Below are 21,811 nucleotides of genomic sequence, written 5' to 3' on the forward strand. Positions count from 1 at the left end.
TGACATTCCTCCCATTAAAGCAGGCAGAGAGCTAGCACACAGTTCTGCTGAACTTGTGTTTCAATCAGGCATGACCTCTCACTTCTCACAAGAAGGCCTTGAACTTCACTGTATCATTTATTCAAATATTGCAGAGGAAAAGAGGAACCACAACAAGCTTTCTCTGTTCTATTTTGGTAACACCATTTGCTTCAAAAAAAGGAAAAGAAATTATGCTTTGCCTAACATAAAGATCATTTATTCTCACTGCTAATTAGAAGGAAGAACACTCTGGAAAGTCAAATAGTTTGCTGAATGAGACATCTTTTCATGGGGGAAAATGTACATACAAAAAACAATAAAAGAACTAGATGCCATATACCTGTAATAGATAAAGGTAGCAGAATGGAAAAAAGGCATTCCTCACACTGTTGTTCCAGCAAATTACATGAAAACTTATTTTATTGTGTGTTATGGGAATTGCTACAGCGTGCAGCTGTATTTGACACTGATCTCAGGCCCATTTTGTAATAATATTGACAGAAACTGCTAATCTGGGTTTGAACAAGAACCCAGGGTAAGCTGTGATAAAATCTTTGTGTTTGACTACCTATGCATAAGTTATTCCTTTTTAAGGTGCCTCTAACTTGCTTATTTACAAGACTATGACCCTTACAGACACGGTGTGGGCAGATTTGGCAATTATTTTTGGAAGGCTTTGCTGCCTACAGCTTTGACTCTGTCACTATTTGTTGTCCCTTTGTGTTAAATGATGGAAGGAGGGTCCTGGGATCACTTGACAGGTTCCTCTAGATGTTCTCATCTCTGTGGTGCTATGTGGCAAACCAGCATTTAGAAAAAACCCCGCTGGTTTGTATCCTCCTAAAACACTCAGTAGCTGCACAAACACACTAAGTTCTCATCCAGACCTCATACAAAATTTAGTAAGGGAACACAGCAGTGTCACCTAAGAACAAAGAAAAAGGAATAAACAAATTTCAAGACTACTCAGATCAACAGTTCAAGAGCAGAGTAGAGGCTCTGATAAAAGATTTTAGAAAACAAATCTAAGTGGTTTTTTATTCAAAAGCAGAGCAGAGAGCTTCCACACAAGCACTCCAGCAGCAAACAGAGGAGCTCTAATAGACAGGACCTGACACAAAGCTAAGGCAGGACAAGGGCATCTGGGGTTGTATCTTTCTCAGAACTGTTCATGAAGACCCAAACGTAAAGCAAAATCAAATCAAATCAGGCAAAACTCAGGGCCACTCTTCCCAAAGCTGAGGAAATGTGCTGTGTGTCCTGTCGTCCCCACAGTTCTGTAAGGCCTCAAGCCCCACCAGAACTGTGCCCATGTGGCTTTCAGGAAGCAAACCTGGGAAGCTTGCCATCATCTCAAAGGAATCATTTCCCTCAAGCTGAAAATCAACCAACCAGTTCTGCATGCCTGTTATTCTTTTATTTGTTATTTTATGTGAGCTACTCCACTGAACTCAGTCAGACTATTTCCCAACAATATTAATGCCCTGATTAAGGAAAATATTTAATTACCATCTACCTCCAATTCAGATTTGCTCAGTATTGGGAAACTTTGGCAATCCTTCTGAGCACTTTCATGAATGGGAGAAACAGCACCCAGCCATAAGCTCTCACACACAGATCTGTGCCTACAAAGTCAGCAGCCCCACAGGCTGGGGCACAAACCTCAGCTTAGAGAACAACCAAATGTGCCAACTCAAGGTTTTGGAATCAACAGAGTACCAAACAAACAAATCAATTCAACTGCCAATGCAAAAACTTGCAATATTCCCAGAATTTTACACACATGAGAGAAAATTGTACATGAGAACATTTGACAAATAAATAAGAAAACAGACTGTATAGAAGGCAGCAGAGCCAATAGCAGTACCCACAAATCTCAGCCCCCAAAATCCCATTACAAAATGAGAAACTGAAGATGACTATTAGCTGGCTCTTGATAGAACAGCACCAAACATTTGAACAGTGCAACAGGGAAAAAACAGATACAAATCCTACTCCTGAAACTCCCTGAGACAAGCCAAGTATGCAATTGAATCAGACCAGCTAAATTGAACACTGATATTACAGTCTCAATCTAAATAAAAATGAATGATCTCATTCTTTTGCAGTATGCAAGTGAACTCATGTTCTTGTTCTTTGAAGTAACTAGCACAGTTTATCTATCCTCTTTAATAATGCAATTTAATTTACCAAAGGTTCATATTAAAAATTTATCCAGCAGTTAGAGTCACCTACACATTTTGTCACAGTTAAACATGAGCTTTGGAGCACACCACAAATTCCCTACTGTGAGTCTGAGAAGGGTTTCACAAGGAACACTCTGAGCTTCCAACTGATGTTACAAATAAATGACTCGGGCACTGTGCACCAAATTAAAATATCTGCCAGTCATTACAAGTTCAGAGACTTGTTCAGGAGAGGAAAATGCATTGAAACACATTTGTGCTCACAAAGGACTGCCACTTCTCTTTAGCAGTCAGTTACTCCAAACACACTCCAATAATTGGGATGTTTTCACCTCTAAGAACACCTCCAGACCATTCAGAAATACTCACACATCAAGAGGGAAGCTGACAAAATAAATGTGAGTCCAAAAGGGCCGAGTTAACCTGCAGCAATGTCAAGCACCTAAGGCACAACACTGCTGATGGCTCTCCAGAACTCAATGAGAACTCAGCACAAAATCCAGCTGCTCTTCCATGCTCCAGCCTGTTCCAGCAGCTCATGGCACGTTGCACAAGAAGAGAGAGGCAGAGCAGCTCGTGTGCAGGTGGACAGAACACGTGCCAAGCCCCAGAACCACCTCTGCAGCAGGTACAAGCCTGCCTGGCTGAGGAGCCAAAATAAACCATGCAAAATAATCCATCCCCTGCTGGCATTCCCTTTGGTCGCTCTGGGAGCATCCCCAAACAAAAATGTCTTTCTACTGAAAGACTCATAGAGTTACAGTCCACTTATATCAAAGGAGAAAAAGGGAAGGGCACAGAGCAAGGTCAGCTTGCACCTTCTGGGGGTGGGAAATAAAACCCACACTGAACAAACCTCTGAATTGTGTGGTTTTGATGCCATGGAAACCTTCAGAAAGACATGCACAATGGCAAAACTTTCCTAGAAGGGCTTTATGAGCTTAAATATTGTTATACCACGAGCAAATTTCCAAAGATTGGCTCATTAAGCACTAGAAGCAGCACAAATGCCATCCTGAAGTAACTTGAACTTTCACCCCAAAATTGTAAGCAAGCTGGCCCCTCTCTCAGAAGCACAGAGAGCTATTTAACATTCCACCAGTATAAGAGAGAATTTCCTACCTCAGCTTTGCTGGCATCCAGCGATGTCAAAACCTGAAAATTACAGGAAAAATGCATTAGTATTGATCCAACAAAACAGGAGTGGGATTAATTGGCTTTTGAGGTAACTGACATCAATTGGCTCTCATGGCTTGAGGGAACAGAACTAAGGAGAACTGTCTTTCACACTGACACTTCTCTTCTCATGCACATCAGAAGGCAAAACCAGGCATAAATTAAAACAGTAAAATTCAGGAATTTTGGGTAAAAATCCAGGAAACCCACCAAAAGAGAACTGGGAAAATATGTTTCTATTTCTACTAATTTTTAATTTGTTGATGAGGAGCAATGCAACCAATAATCTTTCCAACCCAGACACAATTCCCAGGATATTCTTTGGAAAGAGTTGAGTTCCACAGTGGTAGAAGCAGCACATGGAGTGGGACAAAGGAAGTTTTACCAGATCCTTCTCACTAGGGACAATCTGCTGGGCTCAGGTACCCAGGGTTTGGCCACCTGGGAGCTCCAGGGCTGACTTCCAGCAGCCAAAGCTGCCCTGAAGCACAAATATCAATGAGTTCTCTGCCCCTCAAGGGCTACACTGAGCTCAGGTCAGTGTCCAACACCAGGGAAATACAAAGTCAACTGCTATGAAAAACTGCACAAAATCCACTGCTGGCAACAGAGAGAAATTCATCATTTATATTAAAGCAACTTAAACATTTTGAGACACATACACACTGCTCTAGGTCAAACAACAGACATGAAATTAGCAAGCTCATGTTAGACTCTGAAGGTTGTTTAACCACGTTTAAGACAAAAATCTTTGTTAGAATTTTATGTCCCAACATTGCCACCACTGTACTAGGTTGAAAAGCCCTTAAGAGTCTCCTCACAAATTCCAGACTGACACCTAGCTATAATTCTGTCTCCAGGAGAATAGATCTTCCTTTATATTGGTGTTAATCATCACTTCTAAAGGACATCCCCAGCTCTCCCTGGCTCCCAGGAGCAGCAGGAGGAGTGCCCAGCCACCACCCTGGCTGGGGGAAGGTGGAGGAGAGCAGTTTTTATTGAACAGAGCTCAGCCTGCACAGCAAAGGAGACAATTTGTGTGCAGAGCTGCTGTTCAATGGAAGACATCTGTGGATTCATCAAAAACTTATTCCAGAGGAATTTAGGAATGGAAATGAACTCCTGTCACATCACAACACGGCACCTGCAATCACAAACAGTTATTTAATTTAACCTGATTCAAACACAGGTTCAGCTCTATTTGAAATGTGTATCTTTCTCACTAATGGGATTTTTGAAGCTGTTCAAGAATTTCTCTCACACAAGCAGAACTGACCTTATTTAAATTCTATTTATTTACAAACAACCTATCTCCTTTTTGTTGTTGTCATTCCTCTTCATCAATATTTTTGGTGTTAGCAGTTATTTTTCTTTTCCAAAACAAACCATGCAAAAAAGCCATCCCATCCATTCCCTTAGGTCACTCTGGTAGCATCCCCTCACAAAAACATCTTTCTACTGATAGACTCATAGAGTTACACTCCACTTATATCAATTTAATTACATCTTTCTCGGAGGCAAATGACTAAAAGCACATATTGTAGAGGATAGACCAAAAACCTGTCTTAAACCAGCAGAATTTGGAGCGGAGCTTCCTGAAGCTGCCATAAATCCTGCTCTAAACCCTCAGTCAAAGGTGCCTATCTTCTCCCTCTATCAGCTTTGCAAGAAAAGTGAAAAGGACTGAACAATGTGACTGTTCCAGCCAGGACTCACTAATGCCTTGCAAGGCAATTACTCTTCTCTTTTAATAATTCACCTTACACGTCCAAAGACTGTATTTCTCTTTTATAGTTTTGTACCTTCCTGGTGCTTTACAGTCACCCAGTGGTCAGCTGGACCACTGGACATATTATGTCCCTATCTTTCTTCTTCAGGTTATTGTCTGATAAATCCCTGCTCAGCAGCTGAATTCCAGTTAGTTCTTAGAAGCATGACCTTTTCCTCGGTATTACTAACATTAATTCACTTTTATTTCAGTCTGCAAGCCCATCCATCTCTTCCTGGATAACACACTCTGTGTTAGCAATTCCTCCCAGCTTTACCTTTTTATCAAATTCCATTAGCACATTCTTAGGCCAAGCATACTAATGAAAAATTATCAAACAAAGTGACAAATAACACAGTGACACTGCAAAGAGAGGAGCTTTCTGTCGAGCAGGGCAGCAGCAGCTGACCCTGGTACAGCAGGTCAGGGTGCCAGGCTGTCACAGCAGAGTTCTCCTGCTGAAAACTGCAGCAGCCAGAGCTACACAGCTGAGAGAACATCTGCACCCAGGCTGGACACAGGGGCACAAACATACCCTGAGTTATTCTGGGAATTCTGCAAAATGATCCTCACACCAGAGGGATTGGGATCTTTGATAGTGTACTCACTGCCACACCAAGGGAGACAAAGATGGAGTGTTTCACCTAAAAATAATGGCATTCCTCAAGCTAATGTTCTATTAATAAACAGTGAAACACATTCATTTAATATTATGGGTCAAATACCACTCATTAAATTAATGGGCTGACGGTTGTTAGTCTGTGAAGACCTGACAATTATCTAAAAGTTTTAACGGTGATTTTTATTTACACGTCTAAAGTGGTGAATTATTATTCTATCTGTATGACTGACTCCTTCCTCCCCCTCACTCCTACCCCCCTGTTCCTGAAACTTGTAATTTCTAGCCCAGCAGCTGTATCCCCTGTCACCTTTGAGGAGCAGTGAATGAAGACATGGGAGCAGTGTAATGGCTGTGACAAAGAGCTGCAGTTCCAAGCCAGCCTTTGCCGAGGCTTTTGAGGAAGTGTCTGTGTGTCACAGTGTGATCACTCAATTAAATCCTCTGAGAAGGCACTGCCAGCTCTCCAGCTCCTTAAGCAGAGCTAAGATCTGCAGCCAAGCCACCCGAGACACAAAGCCAATTTATTCACCCCCGCCCCAGGCAATCCTGGGTCAGCAGCACCTGGAGTGATGTGTCCATGATGAGTTAATTATTGCAGAAGGTGGGAATGGGCAGAGCCCGGGAGGGGCAGAGAGGAGAGCTGGGCTGCAGACAAGGTGTGGCATCATTAGCTCACCTCACTCCCCTCTGCAGAGCCCTTCTGCAATAATCCACTGCTCTGCCCCAAGATTCCCAGGAGGGATCAGCAGTTTCTCTCTCCTGCTGCTCCCCCCATGACATTTGATGCCCTAGCTGAAACCACAGCAATTGCACCAGGAGGAATTATGGCTCAGGTGAGGGATCCTTGTCTCCCTCACCATAATCCCTCTGTGACACGACAAAACCCTGGGTTTATGTCACTTTCCCAAGCAAAATGCAATTTATTCTTCCTGTGCTACAAGCTAGATGTGACACAGAAAACAGCTTTAAAAAAGGCTTTTTTGCTATTCCTGCAACTTGCACTCAATGAAGAACTTCACATTCTACACGAGGAATCCTGCAAATACTGACAAAAACATAGACATGGTGATGACACTGCAAAAAGAATCTTTTAAACTATGTTTACTGCTTGTAGCATTTAGAAAGGTCTTATGTTGAGGTCTGTGCATAGTTCCTCTCTCCAGAATGAGCAGAGGACAATATTTGCCATTCTAAACCAGGAAGCAAATGGCTACTATTCATTACATATCTCAAGACAACACCTTACCAAAAAGAGATAAACTGTCTTAAACAAAGAAAGCCCCTCAAACATGGGACTGGACAGCTCATTTAGTATCAACTTTATATTAAAAGTACAAGAAATACGCTTGTCAGAGGTCAAAGGGAAAAAATAAAACAGGAAAAAATTGCAAGGTACATGTTCTGAGCCAGGATTCTCATCTACCCTGTGCCTGAAGATGAGTGATAATTTCACCGTCCCATCTCACCCACCCCAGTGTGAAGGCCATTTTCTGTCCCTAATTTTTCTAAAAAAAGACATTTTATTAATTTTACCCTTCTCCAGGATCCCTGCTGCAGCAGAACCACAGCTGGCACTGCAGGAGGGCTGAGCCCCCGTGGGATGGGGCTGTGCCACCCCCATGTAATGGGACTGTGCCACCACCCTGGGATGGGGCTGTGCCACCACCCTGACACACAGGGTGTCAAGTTGTATTCTGACTCTAGCAATGTTTCTTTGTTTTATTACATTTTTTCCTATTTTTATTTTCTTCCCTAATAAAGAACTGTTATTCCTATTCCCATATCTTTGCTGAGAGCCCACTTAAATTCAAAATTCTAACAATTCAGAGAGAGGAGGTTTACACTTTCCGTTTCAGGGCAGGCTCCTGCCTTCCCTAGCAGACACCTGTCTGTCCAAACCAAGACAGGGTGCAAAGACACCAGCCCTGTGCTAAGTGCTCCTCACCAGCTCTGACTCCATGGTGTGCACAATTACCTGTAATCTCGCTGCTCCACTGTGATAAACAACAGCAGAAAGGAAAAAGGAACAGGAGAAAGAAAAAAAGAAAAAAGATCAAACCAAACCAACCAACAAACCTTCCCACTCTTTTATTGCACTCTTCTTCTCACTGCTTACAGCTGTGGCCTGTTAAAGTCAGGCCTGTTCCTGATCTTTGATAATTGGCCCAGCTGCAACTCCTTAGGGGTGAGATTACTTTCTACACTACCTTTATTTTCTTATATTCTATCCTCCTACAGCAATGTACTGTCTGGCACTTTTAGTGTTGACAAAATTAGAAAAATAAGCCAAACCATATTGTAATATTTCACTTCCTAAAGCACCGTGCCTTTGAAACATGGAATTCTAATGCATCTTTCCAAATTTAGTGAAGTAATCATGATAAATATAGCTATAAATCTAAATTGTTCTTTAAATGTATTTAAATCTCTCTCTCTAAAGGATAGAAAAATATGCATGCAAGAGAGATCACCTTCTTGCTGAAGCAGTTCTTGCCAATTCATCCGTTTTCATTCACCCCCTCCTTGATTTCTAAAAGCAGTTCTGGAAAGTGAAGCAAAATGAACTTTTACATCCCCACTCCTACCAAGAAGCCCTACATGACCCTTCACAAACCTAATCCTTAGTGGTCACCAAAGCTCCTGAGTGTTAGGAAGGTGGGACTCGACCCAAAAATGTTAACTCATCAAGGCTGGGCTTTTCCATTTGTGTTCTTACCCTGGTTCTGACTAATGCTCAAATCAAGTTCTAACCTAAAACTATCTTTCTTGATTAACACCCTGAATATTTTTTTTTAAACTGTCTATGAAGGATTTAACAGGTTTATTTATAGCAACTCCTCTCTTCACAATATAAACAAGGCAGCCAAACTGGGACTCTCCAGAAAATAAAACTCTCAGATGGATTTTTGCCTGGGACGTGAAAACGAACACCTACATTTTTAAATCCAAGATTTATTTTTTTAAAGCAAAGTCCTGGGCCCCACAGAAGTTGCGAGGGTAAAATGCTGCCCCTTCAGCACCTGCTCCTGAGAGCGAGAAATTCCTGGGATATCCTGCAGGATCAGCTCCCTGGGGCTTCCACAAGGCTAAACATAACAACCTATGGCTGTTACACATGAGTGCCCAGCAAAAAAATCCAATCTATGAAAGGCATACATGAATGGAATATGCTGCAGGGAGAACAGGGGGAATCAAGACTCATATTTCATAGATATGTATCTTTAATTAAATTTTGCCCAGTTTATTTACTGCTATGGATAACAGCATTAGGTTACTCCAAATTTCTGTTAACTCAGTAAGTCTACAGGCAATGACTTCAGCAGCTGGTGAGAAATATATCTGCTCTTAACTACATCCTAGTAGTGTTTGTGATGCTCAATTAATATTGGCCTTTTAAGATCTTTAATTTAAATTTGCTCTGTAAATCAGTCTGCAAAATGTGGAGTAGTTATCATGGATAGTTCACTTAATGTATGAAGTCTCAGTCATAATATCATTTTTTTAAATTTCTGTAGTGTAACAAAATAAACTCTCTAAAAGAGATAAATAAAAAGGAAAACAACCCCTGAAACACTTGTTCTACCTAACTTATGCAATGATTTTCATAAAATATTCTGTATATTTGTGTGCCTGCTATAAAACAGCTGGAGAACAACATGGTTTTCTCTTTGAAATTGGAACTCACTTTTACAAAGCAACCTGACCTGCACAGAACTCGCCAAATGGCTCCTCTTTAACATTGGGAATAAATTCCATTACTCTTATAATGAGGTAATAAGAGAGAACATCAATACACAATAAGTTAGCCACAAAAAAATACACAGGTTTTGTATGCTATAAAATGTATGGTCTTTGAGTCCTCTTAAAAGTAATCTAAACATACATTATCCATACCTTTAGCAAAATATCCGCATGCACTGCTGCCTATGATAATTTTGGCAATTTCTAGAAGTCAGCAAAAGTGGGATTTCACACTTATTAGATGGTAGAAATTCATGATCCAGAATGCAACTGCAATAAACTAAATCTTAAATTCAAGGTAAACAAAGCATTTTTAAGTAAACTGTTGAGCCACTACAGCTTTTCCATGGATCCTGATAAAAAATGACATTAATGCTTCCTGCTTAATTTAGCAAGGAAAAAAATAAAAACTGGAATATAAACATAAACAAAAAGATCTCTGCTGATTTTTTTTTTCCTGTGTCAAGAATTTTGTAAGGCAAGAGGACAGAGTGAAAAGGCAGCAATGAAACAATTCCCTCCCCACACCCAGCAACACTATTAGCACTATCCATTTCACCCAGGAGCAATAAACTCCCATTTTTCGGAATACCCACATTATGCCAGAATAATATAAAAATAGATGATGAAGCAAAAACGAGGCAGATTTAGCCCGGGTGTCCTGCAGTAAGTGCTGTAATTGCACAGCAGCTCATTACAGAGAGCCAGTCCCCTGAGCCTGCCCTGGCCCAGTTAACAGCAGTAATAGAAAGCAGCTGTGTGAGGACATCAGGTCAGCACAATCATTAGCCCCGAAAATTGCATCCCCCTGCCCCCCTGCAGCAGCCAGGCACTCACACAGCATCAGCCTCCCAAAGACCAGGTCACGCTCCAGGGGATGAACTCCACCCAGGAGCTGCATTAGCAGTGAGCTGGCAGCCCCCAGCAGCCCTCAGTTCTGCACAATTCCAGCCCTGGGATGAATTTGGGCAGTGCCATGGTAGGGGACACCCTGCACCCTCAGGGTCACATCACCTGTGTTGGGGGACAGCAGCTGGGACAACTCCCAGTCTGCCCAGGTTGTGCTGATGCCTTGGAGTGGGCACCTGGAACACAGGCTGGACAGAGTTAAGAGAATAAAAATGGATATTTGTTGAAGGCCTTCAACAGATAGACCTTGGGCAGTCAGGAGCCTCCCAGAGGCTGCACCCAGGATGGACAATGGGCACGAGTTTTTCACACAATTATAGCTTTGGTCCATTTACACATCAGGGCATAATCCTCCAATTACAGCTTCATTTAATGAAATAATTTACCCCCCAGTTCACTCCCCCCAAATCACTTTTGTTTATATTTTTTGGGGTCTGAGACAGTGAGATGACCTTGAGTTTCAGGCCTAGAGAGGAATTGTTTGGTCTGAATAAAAGGGGAAACAGCAGCTGACGGGCTTAAATCCTTCAGAGTTTTAGAGCTATACACTAAAGCTGTACAGAAAAATATAGAAGCTAAATCTAAGGCAGCAACAGGAAGGTGATGCTGCCAGCAGCCACCACCACCAACAGGAGCAGCAGCACATCCTATCCCCATAAAATCTCATCTGCTCTTTGTTAAGCACTCAGATAAGCAGGACAAGGTGTCTCACAGGGAGTTATTTTGGTGCCATGTGGTTAGCACTGGGCTGCCATCTCCCAGGTGCCAACAAACATCTGGGTTTGATGGGACATCTGACAGGGTATGCTGGGTCTCTGACTGACACTTTACAGCCATGGAAGCCACACCAAGCTTTCACAAATTAGAAATCTTCCATGCATTTTCCTGGAAATGTGCAGAGTTTATCCCACGAGTAGGAATGCCTACTCTATGGTTACCACCCTGGAATTAAGTGAGGGAATCTGTGCATTATCATTATTTTGGTGATAAGTTACATTCAACTCCTAATCCATACCATTTCTTTTGACAGCTTTAATATAAGTACCACGATATCATGCATTTTTTAATGATGTTCTAATCAACTATATATTTTTTTAGTTTTATGCATTATAGGAAGTAATTCTGATTAAGATCTTCCATCTGTTATCTTTTGTCTGTTCATTTATCTTAATAAATAATTCATTTTTATACAAGTATATCTGATTTGCCATCATTAGAGCTCGTGGGACAAAGCAATTCAATTATACCTTTACAACTGCCTTAAATTGAAACTGTTGCCAAACCCGAGGCTAAGCTATTGGATTTGCTGGGAATGTCCCAACGAAGGCAGGAATGAGGAATCTGACTCCATGTGCTCAGAAGGCTCATTTATTATTTTATGGTACTACATTATATTAAAGAATGCTGTACTATACTAAAGAATACAGGAAGGATACTTACAGAAGGCTAAAAAGATAATAATGAAAACTCCTGACTCTCTCCAGAGCCGTGACTGGCTCCCAGCAGAATGCACTGGAACAATCACCTGTGGGTGAACAATCTCCAAACACATTCCACATGAGCACAACACAGGAGAAGCAAATGAGATAAGAATTGTTTTCCTTTTCTCTGAGGCTTCTCAGCTTCCCAGGAGAAAAATCCTGGGTGAAGGGATTTTTCAGAGAATGTGAATGTGACACAGGTGTTTGTGCCAGGCCTTCAGCCTGTTTTCACACAGTTGTTTTCACTCTTTGGCCAGTCAGGACCAAGCTGTGTCAGGACTCTGGAGAGAGTCAGGAGTTTCCATTATTATCTTTTTAGCCTTCTGTAAGTATCCTTTCTGCATTCTTTAGTATAGTTTAGCATAGTATTCTTTAATATAATATCTTAAAATAATAAATGAGCCTTCTGAGAACATGGAGCCAGATTCATCCTTCCTTCCAGCCACGGGGATCCCTGCAAATACAACACACCAGATCCCAGGGGCACACATTCCTCCATCCTTTCTCCATCTGTGCTCGAGGCCATGAGGCACACAAACAAACACAGAGCTCTTTGCCAGCATTCCCATGTATTCTGATTAAAATGGAGCCTGTGGAGTCAGCAATCTCCTCTCTCAGGCTGGGATGCTCATTCCCACCTTTCCCAGGGATGAGTCTCCTGCTGGCCCAGCATGTCCACAGCCCCTGGGCAAAGCAAGGCCCTGCCATTGTGGTCCTGACAAATTTTGGTCACAAAAGCAACAACCCCTCCATCAATGCCAAAGACTAAACAAGCTCAGCTACGTGCTGATGTTCTCTGAATTGTTTCTCCCAGCACTAGTTCTGGCTGGTTTGTTTTGGGGAAATTAATGATGATACAGCAAGGTCGTGGTACCTCTGCTGTAGCGAGCAGATGTTGGCACATTAATGCCACCAGCCCTGAGCTGCTCCTGGCTGTCCCTGCACCAGCTGAGCACAGCCAAGCAGCCCAGCCTAAGAAATTCAGTCTGAAAGGAAAACGTTTGGAGAAAAGAGCTGCACTTTGCAAAGCCATCGCTCTGTATCATCCTCATCAAAACACGCCACTTTTCTCTTTTTTAAAAATCAACCCAAAGCCAGCAGAACAATAAGAAACCAAATCTTTTTTCCCCTCTCAGCAGCACAGACAGTTTTCAATGCCATTTGTAAGCTGCCTATTTATCCCTGACATTCACAGCTTGAGTCTGTCTCCAGTTCAGGTTGCTCTCTTACACCGAGGTAGAAATAATCAAGTATTTTTCCATCTTTTTGCTGGGAGGACTCAGAGCTAAGGGTGCACATCCATAGCTCTGTTAACCTGGTGTGAGATTCTCATGGTAAACTGCACAGGAGGAAGGCACCACCATTCCCAAAGATTCCAGTCAGCAGGGAAAGCAGCAGCCTCACAAGTGGGAGAGAGCAGAAATGGGGTACTTTGATGTCTAAAATAAAATAAACACTTTCTATTTAATAACCTCACGGCAGCAATACATTTAAAGCATTAAAAAGGGGAATAGATCAGCAGGATGAGAGCAGGGAGATACCTCACCAGGAGAAAGCAATGCACAGCCCCTTTACCTGTGGGGAAGTTTAAGATTTGTGGTCAGCACTGTTCAGTTTTAACTACCCAAAGTACTTCCTTTAAAGGAATTTTACTATATTTGGGAGCTATTACTGCAAACTGAATTACACAAAAGGCACCAGTGCCCTAAGAGTTGGCTACATAAGTGCCATGTGTCAAACTATTCAGAATTTTGAGTCATATTTTAAAATATGGAACTTCTGACAACACAACAGTCACTGTAGCTGGAAATGGATAGCAATTCTTCCATCAGCCCGGCCCCAAACAGGGGACTTAACACCAGCACAGCTTGAAAGACCATTTAAACTGTGACAGGGCTGTAAAAAGCCCTTAAGAGAAGCATTTCCTAAGAGAAAGTCTCATCTGTTTCCAAGCTACAGCTGTTGTTCATTCAGTACTGATAGGCATACAAAATAAGAGATGGATCACTTGGTCTCAAAGGCAGATGTAAGCTATTCAAATCCTTCACTCCTGATTTCTCATCATTAGTAGGTTCATACCTGTCTCCTGGCTGTGTTTAATGCTGCAAACCTTCCTCCCCGTGAGCTGGAGGAACAAATTTGAAATGTCCCCTAGAAATCCTCCCTCAGTACGGTGGCACTGCTGCAGGAGCCACCCTCAGAGCTCCCCTGCCCCTTCTGACCATCACCCAGAGCTCACTGACACACCAGTTATTAGAATTCTCCACATTTATGAATATGAAAAGAGTCTTAATCCTTGGAGTGAAAGATCACAGCAAGAGATGCTGATAATTTCCTAAGGCAGGAGGAAAATAGTGCAATGAATTATGTAAAATACTTTAAACATGGGCACAACTGAAAGCCTTAAATTAGGAAGCAGAAAGTGTCAATAAGCAACATCTATTCTCTTCAGGAGAGGATCCTCTGACTTTTAAAGGTGTGGTTAAAAAGCAGGAAAAAGTACAGATAATATTCTGCACATTCCAGAACTTAAAATGCAGTATCAAGTGGTGTCCCTCAAGGGTCCTGCAGAAATAGCTTTGTCCTTTGGAATCTTCCCTGTGCAAAAAATATTCAAAAATAAATCAGCTTTTCTTTAAGCTCTCTACTCCAGGATTTATGTACAGTGGGTGATTAAAAATAATTAAGAAGTGCATGCAAATGCTTTCCAATTACAATGTACCCCTTAAACACTCTTGATCAGAAGGCTCTAACACTACACCAGGTGTTGTTGAAAGCCCCCTTCAAAGCAGATGAAAGCTCTCCCGCCTATGAACCCTGAGCCAGGTCCTTCTGCTCAGACCAAGGCAACATTGCAGGGCTCCATCAGTTCAAGGTGATAAACCAGCAAAAAACCACCAACAACCAGATTCTGGAGAGAGAAATCATGTCAGTATAAAATAGAAGTAAATTCAGTTCCACTTGGAAGAGATTTTAGTGGAAGCTGCTGGTTGGAAATGAACACAAAAGCATCCCTGAAGCCCCACATGATGCCCCAGATTAGAGCCAGGGAGGGTCAGGAACACACAGCTGTTTGCACTATATGGAACTTCTGTGCTCCACTCCAGCCTGGCTCCATTCTATACCCTGAAATTTCTGTAGCTCTAAGCAAGGTGACTGCTTTAAATGACAGAGAAGTTTACAGGTGATGTTTCAGGAGCAGCCAAAAAATTACCCCTGTATGAGAGCAGCCCAGGCTGAGCCCCCCAGTCCAAGACAAACAGTTCCTAAAGCTGGGGATGCTCAGCACAAGCCTTGGCATCACAGGCAATTCCTGCTCCAGCTGTTACTAAGAAACAAACCACGCCAGAGTTCTGCTTTTCACTCCTGTACTTCTGACTAACCACCACCATTATTCCACAGGCTAACAAAGTGAGCCTGTCACCTGCCCTGTGATTTCCCAGGCTGTGTGTCACCTCAGCAGGACCCAGCCCTGCTGATTTCCTCAGGAGCCCCAAACCCACAGCCAGGCTCAGGGAAAGACCCCCTGCTCAGGAGGGCAGGGGGCACAGGGGAGCAGCAGCTCCTGGGGCTGCTAAAGGATAATGTGACATTACCTGCTAGAGGGAAATTGCAGCTCAAACCCTGCTCTGAATCTCGTTTCCATGGCTGAGGGAAGTTTAGGCAACCCAGCAAATCTAGAAATGGCAGGGAAAGCCAACTCCTCTCCAGTGCCAGCTGTGTGGGGAGCTGTGCATGGGAGGAATGCTGTGGGGAGGTTCTGCAGCACTAAATGCTGCTCTGAGGTGCTGGGGGTCTTGTGTTTGCAGGGCTCCCATGGCAGGAAGGAATGGTGAATCTGACTCCATGTGCTCAGAAGGCTCATTTATTATTTTATGATATTATAATAAAGAATACTATACTATACTATACTAAAGAATACTATACTATACTAAAGAATACTATACTACACTAAAGTATATACTATAGTATATACTAAGTATATACTATACTATACTAAATACTATAATATACTAAAGAATACAGAAAGGATTCTTACAGAAGGCTAAAAAGATAATAATGAAACTTGTGACTCTTTCCAGAGTCCTGACACAGCCTGACCCTGATTGGCCAATGAGTCAAAACAGTTCACATGAAACCAACAAAGCCATCACCAGTTGGATAAACAATCTCCAAACACATTCCACATGAGCACAACACAGGAGAAGCAAATGAGATAAGAATTTGTTTTCATTTTTCTCTGAGGTTTTTCAGCTTCCCAGGAGAAGAATCCTGGGCAAGGAGGATTTTTTCAGAGACTGTGAGGGTGACATTGGGGGTGTGTTTGTGTTACCAGCACTGCACAGTGCTTGCTCCAAAACCACTTGTCTCTATCCACCAGTGTTCCCATCAGTCCATATTGTTAATTTTTTATTTCTCAATCAAGAATTCATGGAGGTTAGTGTGACATTGCTGCAAATACCCTGGCAGCCTAGTAACTGTAAATAATGGATAGGACTCCAGAAATACCAACCAGCCTCTCGTTGGTTTGGGACACTTAAATCCTGCCTGCCCCAACTCACCTGCCAGCAAACAAACAGGTTTCTCTCTGCACTGCAGCAAATGCCTCATCTCTCAGGAAAATTAAATGTGTCATTGAAATGGTTGTAGTTTTGGTAAGTGCACACAGACATTTCACTGTGACAGTGCTCACAAAGATGCACTGAGTGCAACCATCTCCCTTCCCTTCAGAAAGCACACTGCAAAATGCTAACAAATCTTCAGGAGCTCTGGTGAATTTTAACACAGTTACTGCATTTCATACCTCACTCCAGTAAACTACATCTCCCTCTTTGAATTTCTGCTAATTTCTAGCATTTATTTAAAAATTCTATAATGAACAGCTACTATTGAGGGCCTGTTTACTCCTCCTGTTTTCCATTAAACCTCAATGATTGCAGCCTCCTTTGGTGTTGAAAAGTACTTTTACAGCACTACCAACACAACATATTTGTTAGAGTTCTCCTAATTAATTTTCCATGAACCTTTCAGCATGAAAAAGAAAAAATCTCACATTTCTGCATGAAAAATGAATTATATTTTCTCCATTTCCTTAGAAATTTACATTCTGGGCTCATCTGTGCCACATATTCTTTATGGATAATGAGCAAGGCATCCTCACTTAGCTGTCACTGAGGCAGTGAAATGTTTACAGTGTGCACTTTGGAGATTCTGGCAGCTTAGATTCCAAGAATATTTCTTATTGTCGACAAAAAGCTCTGCCCTAAATTTCTCTTGCACATGAACAGAAAAAGATTGATCTGAAGAATCCTTGAACTTTGCTGACCTGCAGTAATGCTGTTTGAAGGAAGGTTAGTTCAGAGACTTCACGCCCGTGATCTGCTTCATATGATGTGACAAAGACTCTTTTCTGCCCTTAACATCCTGCAGAACTCCTTGGGATGCTGAAAATATCAACTCACAGAGAGTCAAATATCTTCATTATGAAGCTTACAAACAGAATACACTCTGTAAAACTTCAGAGAGTATTCTCCTACCTGAATTACCTATTCTGTAACATTTTGGGGACAGATTATTGACAGGCAAAAGAAATCTCCTGCATGAATCTCATGCCAGTTCTGTGCAGGAGATTTCATTTAACTCATAAAAAATCTCTCTCCCTAATTATCTCTCTGAAGCCATTCTTTAGCCAAGTCATAAGAATATTCCTGTTGTAAAGATGATGTTAAGATTTCATTTCTGTGCCCAGGTCCAGTCACAGGCTCACAATGACATGCTCAAGCCTCTGGGTTTTATTGAACCAGGGCCTGGAAAAAAAAATCATCTTTTATGCTTCTTTCTTACAAAACCTCATATAGTTTGAATAAATCTTTGAAATGTAACCAAAAGAATCTCACACGAGATTGTCTTTCATTGAAGCCATAACATCCAATTCATGTAGATACAGTTGGAAGGTTATTGCTGTCAAGTTTTGAACTTGGGCTGTGAAAGACATAAAAAGTGACAGATTTCCTCCCCAGAAAGGAGAACAGAGCCTTCTGCAAACCTCTCCTTCCTCAGCCCAGCTCCTGCACCAACCTGAGCCTTCTCAAACCTGCTGGGCTTGTTTTCTGTAATCAATCAAATTTCCAAGTGTAATTATTAACACAGTCTTTAATTAAATGAATCTGTTCCTTTGGATATATTCTAAAGAAAAGGCACTTATTGAATGTTAACAATTCAAACACTCCAAGTGCCTTTTTGAGTTCTGACTTAGAAAATCTGGATTAATTCTCAAAGGTCTTTCATACATTCACTAATCCTAAAGGAATTTTAAAAATATATTTAAACCTATGTTTTGCATATATTACTCTAAAATGTTCATCAGTTCATCAGGAGTAATTGCATTTTGCAGAATGAGGCAACTTCTGCCACGCCAGGAGTGCAGGTACCATTGCTTTCCTGACATTTCAGCAGTTCTACTGCTTATATTATTTCCCCTAGAAAACTATATTAAAAAAAGAAAGGCATTTTTGTTGCATAAAATGCTGGTGCAGTGGGTGGAATAGCAGCCCTAAGCCTCCTCAGACACACAGAAAAATCTCAATCTAAACAATGTTGTTTCAGACAAGTTGCTGTTTTCACACCAATTATCCTGTGACTCAGTAACATCTTGATAATAAATGAAATAATGTAAAAGTATTTCTTGCCAATGATGGAGGCCCCCCAGCCTTTTTAAATCTTTATATTAAATTGTCAGAGGTGAATCTCAGATCTGAACTGGCAGCTGTGAATACACAAGCAGAATTTCAGCATTCCCTGCAATATCACTGGGTTTGTTCCTTGGCACACTGGAGAGTGACTGGAAAAGAACTTTCAAAGAGAAAAAAGGAAAAAACTCTGTGCCAGCCTCAAGATTTCTGAAGGTTCAATGCAATACAATTAATCAGCTGCAGAAGAAAATAAAAACCAAGGGGAAATCGCACCTGGTATTTCTTTTTGCAAACCTAATGGCCCCCAGCCTCCTGTGGAACTCTAAATTATAACTTAGATAATTGCAGCAACAGTCAGGAGATAAATGATTATAATAGATCTTCACACAATAGCATCAGATCTTCAGAAGGTCTGGTAAGAGCCCTGACAGAGATGCTAAACTCAAAGCCAGCAAGAAACTAGCAGGAGATCCAGTCAAGATAAAAAGGTTATTCAAGGCAATCAATTATCATCTCTAGCCTTAGTTTTTGATAACTTTCTTCTCTATTAAAAAAAAAATTAAAAAGAGATGCAAATATCTTGAATCCATACGAAGAAAGTAAGGAGCCCATTTTTCCAAAGTCCAAAATCCATTTCCAAAGTCCATTTTTCTAAATTCAAAATCCATTTCCAAAGTCCATTTTCCTAAATTCAAAATCAAAGGGAAAAAGTGTAGGTTGCAATTCTAAGCTCAATTTGGAGTGACTCATCCACAGTTCAACTCATGCAACAAAGTTGGGAGCCCTCTACACAGCCTTTCAATTAATATTTATGTGTTTTAGCCCTGAATTTGTCTTTACTCCTCTGAGTCTTTGAGGCTCCAGACTTTCCCATTCCACTCCAAAGGAAAACTCACTGCTGACAACGTGCAAAAAACAAGTCACAGGTAACAGAGGAACAACCAACCACCTGGGACTCCCTTAAAGCAAAAGTTAGGCTTTAATTTATATTAAAAACTTGTGCCAAAATTAATGTCCACCCCTAGACATGCCAAGGGACAGCACAAGAGTAGAGGCATCCTCTGAGAATTTTCTATAGAGAAACGTGGGCTAAAACTTCTGCAAGAAACTGATTCAATTGGAATTCTGTCTGCATTTAGAGCCTAATACAAATTCCAGCTTTTTGGTTAAAAAAAAAAAAAATCCCATCCCTCTCTACCTAGGAGATTTGAAAGATGTATTTCCTGGAAAGTATTACACAATTAAGCTATTTTTACTGCTGTGTACACTACAGAAAACCAATTGTCAGAAAAACGCTTCACATTTTTCTCCACGGTTGTTTTTCTGTGCAAAGAGAATTGAAAATAATTAAAACATTTTCCTTAATTTCCCCACTGGAAAGGATACTAGGAAAGTCTGACTAGCAGAAAACATGTATTATTGATTTTTTACATTTTTACTTGTTAGAGACACACTCCACTTCTCTTGTCAAGGAGAGGATCCCTGATAGCCATTATCCTGTTGTTGGAAAGGAAGAAGCTCTACCTTCCACTATTATTCCCTTGTTCTCACACTTCACATGTTACTTGCTAGAGGAAACCTTGCAAGGCTCGTAATAAAGGAATGAAAAAATCAGAAAATTTTCCTCATTACCAAAATAATATCTATCTAAATGATGCTAACAGAGTTAATTCCAAATGCAAATGGAAGAAAAAAAATGTTAATTTAGAAGAATAAAGTGACAGAGAAAGAAATTATCTTAATTGTGCTTATCAGAAAACTTCCCTATTGTAATTGTGATTTAAATATTTTGGGCATAAGCTTTGATTGCCTGAACAATTCCATTGATTACATATTAATTTGTCATGAAACACAAACCTGCTTGAATTCAATCTCTCCCTTTCTTAACACCATCCAAAGCAAAACTACAGAATATTCACGGTCCCATCTTGTCCCATCCCCAGAAGGACTCAACCACCTTCCCCCACATTTGTGTTGCTTGTTTTCCCCTCTCAAACCCAGCTGATTTTCACATAACCAATTCAGAGAGCAATCAGAGCATCCCAACTGGAGGCAGGAATTATTTTACCCACTGGGTCACCATCAGCACCAGTCCTGAAGCCACAGTGACCCCATGGTTTGTCCAGCAGCTCTGCCCTGAGATATCTGAGCGTGTGTGAGGAGGGAAATCAGCTACAGCAACTCAGCAAAGCACCTGGACCTGGCAGCAAAGGTGCACACTGAACAGCCCAGACGGCTAAAGAATCAAAGTGCTTTTCCCGGCCATCAGCCCCGTATGAGCTTTCTGCCTAATGCTGTCAAATTATCTTCTTTTTGTCGGTGGAGTTCGCAGCATTTGCAGCAGTTGCACTTGCATATCCATGGGCTGTCACACAGCTCTCACAGGTGCTGTGCAGAGGTGCCTGTGCTGCATCCTGCACTTTCTGCTCCCCTCCAGGATCTGCTCCTGCCCGGGCAGGGGAGGCTGCCTGGAGCTCGGCGTGCAGGAGCGGCTGCAGCAGCACACTGCAAACAGAGCCTGTGTGATATGTGATAAAACCAGAGCAGGCTCCCAGTGCTAAAGTGATTTCTGCATTAATTATCAGAAAAAGAAAGGCCCAAAGCCAAGAGTGCCCAGGCTGAGCAGGAGCGTTCCCGTGGGATGGAGAAGCCCTGGGGCTGCTCAGCAGTGATGTCCCAGATGGAGCAGCAATGTTCAGTGGGTCAGAAGCCCCTTTTTATCCTGGTTTTTGTCCCTCTGGATTGGTTTCTGTTTGGATCCTGCATTTGCATGAAGGTTTAAGGTGCTGGATTGGCCATTGCAGTTCTGCCCAGGCTGGGGGGTGCTGCACGTTACTTGGGTGTAATTTCTCATAACTGCCCTTTTAACCTCTTTTACCATAACCAAACTAACAGTGCACGTTAAAAACCAGAGCAGGCTCCTGGTGCTAAAGTGATTTCAGCATTAATTATCAGAAAAAGAAAGGCCCAAAGCCAAGAGTGCCCAGGCTGAGCAGGAGCGTTCCCGTGGGATGGAGCAGCCCTGGGGCTGCTCAGCAGTGATGTCCCAGATGGAGCAGCGCTGTTCAGTGGGTCAGAAGCCCCTTTTTATCCTGGTTTTGTCCCTCTGGAGTGGTTTCTGTTTGGATCCTGCATTTGCAGGAAGGTTTAAGGTGCTCGATTGGCCATTGCAGTTCTGCCCAGGCTGGCTTGTGGTGCCCTTTACTGAGGTGTGC

The 21,811-nt window shown here is 41.9% G+C and overlaps 1 protein-coding gene across 2 annotated transcripts in view; it reads right to left on the reverse strand.

Moving 5' to 3' along the window:
* RBFOX1 (RNA binding fox-1 homolog 1) overlaps positions 1-21,811 on the reverse strand; it is a gene marked incomplete at both ends in the record, with an annotated part of 1,149,754 nt that overhangs the window by 873,193 nt on the left and 254,750 nt on the right. For both annotated transcript variants that reach the window (XM_084216436.1, XM_084216434.1), the window contains one exon: positions 3,330-3,362. In XM_084216436.1, the coding sequence (XP_084072562.1) occupies positions 3,330-3,362 (33 nt within the window). The remainder of the gene's footprint in view (positions 1-3,329; positions 3,363-21,811) is intronic.

Source organism: Fringilla coelebs, assembly GCF_963513975.1.
Source record: "Fringilla coelebs genome assembly, chromosome: 16".
NCBI classification, from domain to species: Eukaryota; Metazoa; Chordata; class Aves; order Passeriformes; family Fringillidae; genus Fringilla; species Fringilla coelebs.